A 6,913-nucleotide genomic window follows, 5' to 3' on the forward strand; every position below is an offset into this window, starting at 1 on the left:
ATAAAATATCATCAGTTCATAAAGATAACACAGCAAGAATCATACTGGTCACCTTTGGAGTTAACTAGGCATCAGTGCCGGCTTATTATCCTGCCACTCCAGTAGATAGGGTTTGTTCTTCTATCTAGAATTACACAGACCTTCAGTTAACAAATGCAATGCAGAGGGAAGGACAGAATTGGAACATCACCATTTTGCCACAATGGACATAGACAAAGGCGAAAAATGGCCGCTAAAATCAGCAGGTGAAAAGCTCATAGGAACAATAAAGTGAAGGATCAGACTGACACCTGAGCCCAGTGGGAGGCAACCACACAGCACGTGCTCCCGATGTGATGCGATCAGAAGAGCACAGCAGCACCTCTGCCCAAATCACTGAACTTGAAACTCATCAAACCTCAGGAGCCAACTGCCCATTTACAGGGAAAATAGGGATAGAGTACTTGTCAAAATGGCACCATGACGAAAACAAAATCCAGAATGTAGTAAATTCTATAGAACATAATGACTCAGACTTTTCAAAAGTAAGAAAACGCGTAGTAGTAGTACCGTTGATTGAGTCTAAGAGAGGCCTGACGTCCCCGCTGCGGGGGAGGGCGCGCGCGGCCGCCGCCCCAGCCCACGTGCTCCGCGCCTGCGGTGGCGGCGGCGGCAGCAGCCCCGGGGACAGACCGCGAGGGAAGCCTGACAGCTGGAGGCCGCCAGGGGGCGCCCGCCGCGCGGGCCCGGAGCGCCCGGGGAGGCCGCGCTGTGAGGCCGGCGACCTGCCACCTGCTGCTCCTCGGGCGGGCCGAGGCGCTGGGAGCCAGGGCCAGGCACCCGGGATAGGCGGCATCCTGGCGGGGCCCGCGCACCCCGGGGCTGTGTCTGGCGCGCCCCAGGTCCGCAGAGGGGTTCTGCCACCGCGGGGAGCTCGCCGGGCCGGCCGGTCTGAGCAGCGCGCCCGGGGAGGCGGAAGCCCCGGTGCACGCGAGCCTCCCGCGGTCGACCCCGCAGCTGCCCGTGACGCGGGGGTGGCTTCCCGCGCGCCTGCGTGGCGGGCCGTGGGAACGCGAGCCCAGCCCCCGGGGGACCGACGGGCGGCGGAGGGCGCGTCCCTCGCCCCACCCACCCCCACCGTCCCGGCGCCCCGCCCCTGGCGCCCAGCTCTGAGCATCATCGCTCCGCCCAGGCCTGTTAAAAAGTTGATTATTTTTAGCATGTCTGCTTGTTAGGCCATCAGATACAACCTTGTATAATGCTAAGTCTGAAGCTCTGAGTGTGAATTAAGTCCCCTGAAATGTAAATTTCGGTACTTACTTTGGCGGCACTTCTTGAATGCTTACTATGCACAGTGTAGACGCATGAACACTTTACATGTACTGCCTCACAACTATCTTATGAAGTAGGTCAAAATCATTATTTCCATAAGTGTACAACCTTACCTTCAGATTTTTTGTTACACATATTAATTGAATACCTTTAATGCTCAAAAAAAAAGAGTCTAAGAAACATGTGAACCAAACACAATGAGTTGATTTTTGGTCCCTGATTCAAAGTAACTGTAATAAGACAGGGAGGGTAAGAAGGGCAAATTGGGGCGATAATAACTAACATTAAGTTATTATTACTCAGAGGAATAGAGGCATTGTGGTTATTAATGTTCAAAAAGTTTTTAAAATACACTGAAGTACCTACAGGTGAAACAACGTGTTTGTACTTTAAAACACAAGAGGAAAACCAATTTGGGTAGTTGTTGATGGATCAAGACTGACAAAACACTGTTAACTGCTGGAGCCACATGGAGGATCATTATGATATTTTTCTTTCCTTTTGTGTATGTATGACATTTGACATAAAATTGTAAGAAGGGGCAATGACTATGTATGTCAGGTCTGTTGTGATCACTGATTGAGGAAATGTGTGTACAGTGCTCAGCAGAGGGCCTAGTGCAGAATAGATCCAGGTAAAGCTTCATACTATTATGCTCTGCATTGCCATAACTGCTTGCCCGGGGCCTTCATCTCCTGTATTTGTCATTTATCATTAATGTGCCATTTATATTACTCTAAGAGCCTCCTGTATGGATGAAAACTTATGTCAAATTCTTTCTCCTCTCAAAAACCTCCTTCACGCATGTGTTACTTTTTTTCCAGCTCCTATATATTGGGTGCCTGCTTACTGACAAGCACTGTAATGGGTGCTTTTCAAACATTACCTTCAATCTTTATAACAATCCATTAGAGATGAGAAAAAGAGAGTTTAAGTCATTTACCTGCCTAAGAGTCTATAGCTACTAAGTGCCAAAGCCAAGATTTGAACTCAAGTCATTCTGGTAGCAAAACTTGTTCTGTTCTCCAGTCTACACATCCTTTCTAAAAATAATTATAACCACTTATTTTTTAAACTTTCATTAAATTCCCAGTGCCTAGAGGATGAATTTATGACCCAATGCAATTCAGACTCAATCTACCTTTTTAATCAAATTAGTACCGTTTTTTGAATTACTCATCCTCTGTCTATTTATCTATAATAATGGCTCTGTCTTGTATCAGGTTTCCACATAGGCATTCTGGGCTTTCTAGTTTGTTCCACTGGTCCATAGCGATCATTCAAGGGTTGGTAACTGCTGTTAGCTTAGAGGTGACCTCAGCATCTGACAGAAGGTGGCTAGAAAACACTGCACAATCAACTAATAAATGCAAAGAACCCAATTCTGCCACACCACCAGGTGCGTGTACCTGAGAGATGCCTCCAGTAGAAGTGTAGGAACTGGTAATGGCATTGCGGCTGGACATACGGATGCCACATGCGCACGTGCCCTTCGAGCAGCTCACAGCAGAGGAGCAGGGTCTCTTATGCAGTTCACCATCTGAGCTCTGGGAACTGAGGTCTCTCTTCAGAGGCCCAGGCCTAACAGGGAAATAAAAGGGGAAAACACAGATGTGCTACTGAAAGGCACCAACATTGTTTTAAGGCTTCATCCACCATCACAAAATCGTTCTAACGCAATGGAAAAGGATAATGTTGTTAATTTTACTGTTAATTCATCTAAACATGTCTCACAAAGTCAGAAAGGGAAAGCTCAGTATTTAAAAAATTAAATGTATGATTCTACTTATATATACTCTAGGAAACGCACACAAATCTGTAGTGACAGAATGGGGACCAATGGATGCCTGGCAACAGGGACAGAATGAGAGGGAGATTTTAAGGCTTCACCACGGGGCATGGGGAAACTTCTGGCAGTGATGGTGATGTTCATTATCTTGACTGTGGTGCTGGTTTTGTGGGTGTGAAATTTAGACAAAATAGTTATTGTGGCAAGTTACTCAAAATGTTCCTCTCTGATTTCAAAGAGGAAAATTTATAGGACAATAATTCTGATAAGGATACATGTCAAAGTTGAACAAATGGTACACTTCAAAGAGGCACAGTTTATTTATGTCAATTATACCTCAATAAAGGTGTTCAAAAACGATTAGGAGGAACCAACCACTTTTTCTAAGATTCAAACTGAAACAGAAATTCCCTAAACATCTTTCCTGTGAAATAGTCATCCAACCTTTGTGACAGCACAGACAGCTCACTGTCTCCTGGCTGATGAATGTCAACCACAGAGCAGTTTATCCCTGCACTAGATGCAAACATACTTTCTCTTTCACTTACTTCACCTATGGATCCCATCTGGAGCCAAGTCAAGCCAATTGTCCTCCTTTCATGTGATAGTCCTTCAGATTTTTGCAGGCCATTATCCTTCCCTCCCTCATTTCTTTACACCCCTGAGGTTTTTCTCCTCTGGGCTAGTGCTTGTGTACCTTTAGAACCCCCTCACCCACCACCACCCCGTGACATCTTGAGTTGCTTCACTCTCTCGCAGTGAATTTCGGTTTGTGTCTGCCTCCTCTTGCAGGGCAGCACAGCCAACCAGCAGCACTCCGCGGACAGCAGGACTAAGGCATTCAGGACCACCACTGACCTGCCTCCTCCTGGTCTTTGTTCTGCTATCAGCCCAGAGGAGGAGCATGTTAAGCTTTTTTAGCAGCCATATCATAGTGCTGACTCAATTTAAAAACGTAACTTACCCCAAGCCTTTTCACACACATTTCCAGCCTTTTTCCCTCCCAGCCAATTCTTCCTCAAATATAATTAAGCTAAAAGGCAGAAATCTCACATTTTTCTTAAATTTCGTACTGCTGCATTCTATCCATTGCACAAACCTTGTGATCTTTTTGTTACATACTTGGTTATTCAGTGTATCTACAAACCCTCTTAGCCTTAGCATAGCTTATGCATATTAAAGAAAAATAGTAAAAGGAATTAGACAAAATAGTTATTGTGGCAAGTTACTCAAAATGTTCCTCTCTGACTTCAAAGAGGAAAACTTACAGGTCAATAAGTCTGATAATGACACTTTCCCAAACAGGAAACCCCACCCAGATGGATTCTCACTTACTCAGGCACAAAAGCAGCAGGGACTCCATTGGCCACCTCGGGCTTCAAAGCTGAATGGCCACTCCCACTGCTGTCATGGCACCTGTGACAAATCACAAACCCTCAGTTAGATGATACGACCTCTCCTTTAAAGCATACTCTCATATTCCTGGGATCGTAACTCTTTCTACAGAACATAGGTTCATGCTAGACAAGAAAAGGTTGCCTCAGATCTCAAAGATTCAGGAAGGTCAATTTATTCTAGGACTGTCCTAATCTAATAAGAAAAGTATAAAAATGCATCAAGACCTTTTGAACTATTCAGGTGTACTGATTATTTGCTAACTTCTCACCAAAGCACTGCAATCACAAATTTAATATCCTACCATCTGTAAACTAAAGACAAAAAAACACTTTAGCCACCCACCTACACACATCCCCCAGTGTTCTCACTTAGTTCAGTCTGGAAGAGAAGAACTTCACAGGTCACAGATAAGGGCCTGCGCATGGTGCACATAATCACTGCTTATTCCAATTACGGGAAAGACAACACAGAGCCCTCAGTTATAGGCTCACTGGGGTCTAGACAAATTACCAACCTGGAGAACATGAGAAACCTGTTTTGACCATAAGAATAGTTATTTTCTCTCTGACCTCCAACACACCATCTCCCTCTGCCACTCCTGCTTAGTTGGCTGCCATGAGCTCAGACTGCTCCCTTGTAAAGCATATCCCTAGTATTCATTACCTGATCTTCCAACGTTACTTCCAATCAATCTTCCAATGAACACACTTGCATTTATTAGTATTTCCTTACCTAATGTTGCCATCTACAGTATCAAAGATGGCCAGCTGTGAACCTGCAGGTTATGGCTAACCTGGTGTAACTGATGAGGACAATGGTTCTATTTCTCAAATGTACGGCCCACTGTCTCCTCAGAGCATGTTTCCTTGACCACCTTATATACAGAGCTCCCCCTTTCTCATGGCCCTTTTATAGCACTGCTTCTTAAAAATCTTTATATACTTACAATCTATAATTACCCTGTTTCATTGATTACCCAAGTCCCAGGAGACCTTTGTCTAGCTCACTGCTCTATCCACAGTACCTGGAGTAGGCTCTGGCACATGGTGGGTCTTGGAATTGGTTGAATTACAAGAAAATTCTTAACTGACTCCTTGGAAAGCCACAAGCAGTTCTGCAGCTTACTCAGCACCATCAACTTCCTCTCTTTCCATCGAGGAAACAGACTGCTTCCTCTATTTTCGTTACATTTTCAAAAACCAAATAATGAAACTGGTTTTATTCTCATTTCTCATAAAGCTACCATACTCCAGTCTTCACTGTTCTTTGCTAAGTATTTCCTTCAGCACAAACATGACACCTAAGCTGATGGTCACCCAAATAACTGACCACCACAAGGGGAAGACTTTCAGCATTCTCTCAAAATAAAATTTAACACATTTATATCAAAAGTATGAAGCTGATGTGGCCAGTAACTGTTGGCTTTTCTCTAGTACTTATGGAAAAGGTATATTACAAAATGTATGTAACCTGTGCCTAATGAAAGGCATAGCATTAAAGCTCTTGTTACCAAGCTTTTCCATGAAAGCCAAAGAAGGGGACCTGCCATTCACACACAGGAGGTGACCTCTGATTCTTTTGGGGAGTGATCTCTCTCTCAACAAATCCCAGGAGCCCGTGTGGGAGGCACGTTGAGTACTCTGCAGGGCATGTTACCTTCTTTTCTCCTCCTGACCAGCAGCAGATGTTTGGTCTTCCTCCTCCTCCACTGTCCTTTTCTTCCTCTTCCAACATTCGAGGGCCAGCAGAACAGCCTCCTTTGACCACGAGTCTGGGGCCTTAGGGATCTGCACTGCTCTGTAACAGAAAACAGGATTCTAGCATTAAGATATTCTGATCATCATGCTACATAGCATGAACTTCAGGCGCTGGAAATCAGAAGCTATCCAACAAGCAAAAGGGTAATTTATACACTCACACAAATGACCCTTAGCTGTTAAGCTATAGTCTTGGGAAAAACCCAGAAAATAAAAAACTGCTCAATAACTGGAACTTGAGATTTCTCCCTCACATAAGGAGCTTCTTCCTTTCCTTTGAGTTAGTTATTCTCTCAGATGAACAACTGCAGGAGAATAAAGAGGACACACTGGGAGTCTTTTCCTCCAGCAATGCTTACATTGGAAAACGAGCCAGGTTGCTCCCGGGAGGAGCGATCCTCACTGTCGAAGGCCTGCACACCACTCTGGAATGACCGCGAGACAGCACACGCTTCCTGTGACCGCCATTCCGGCACAGCGTGGGAAGCACACAGGAATACCGGCCCTGCTGGACTGGGTATCGTCTTGGACGTGTTATGCCAAAGTGGTGTGGTGAAGTCCTACAGACCCTGTGGAGAATGGGAGACACATTATGGAATCAAAGCAGCTTAGAAGAATGACAGAAAGTTTAAATTCCTTAAGAACCATGTGGGTTCAG

At 45.1% G+C, this 6,913-nt stretch overlaps 1 protein-coding gene across 1 annotated transcript in view; it reads right to left on the reverse strand.

Moving 5' to 3' along the window:
* The window catches only part of LOC130682394 (nuclear envelope pore membrane protein POM 121-like), a gene marked incomplete at its 5' end in the record, with an annotated part of 57,211 nt that extends 50,364 nt beyond the window's left edge, over positions 1-6,847 (reverse strand). Inside the window, 4 exons of the mRNA XM_057496758.1 lie at positions 2,721-2,892; positions 4,436-4,516; positions 6,155-6,295; positions 6,615-6,847. Coding sequence (XP_057352741.1) covers positions 2,721-2,892; positions 4,436-4,516; positions 6,155-6,295; positions 6,615-6,847 — 627 coding nt within the window. The remainder of the gene's footprint in view (positions 1-2,720; positions 2,893-4,435; positions 4,517-6,154; positions 6,296-6,614) is intronic.
* Between the last annotated feature and the right edge of the window lie 66 nt (positions 6,848-6,913).

The sequence above is a fragment of the Manis pentadactyla genome, unplaced genomic scaffold (assembly GCF_030020395.1).
Source record: "Manis pentadactyla isolate mManPen7 unplaced genomic scaffold, mManPen7.hap1 scaffold_419, whole genome shotgun sequence".
NCBI lineage: Eukaryota > Metazoa > Chordata > Mammalia > Pholidota > Manidae > Manis > Manis pentadactyla.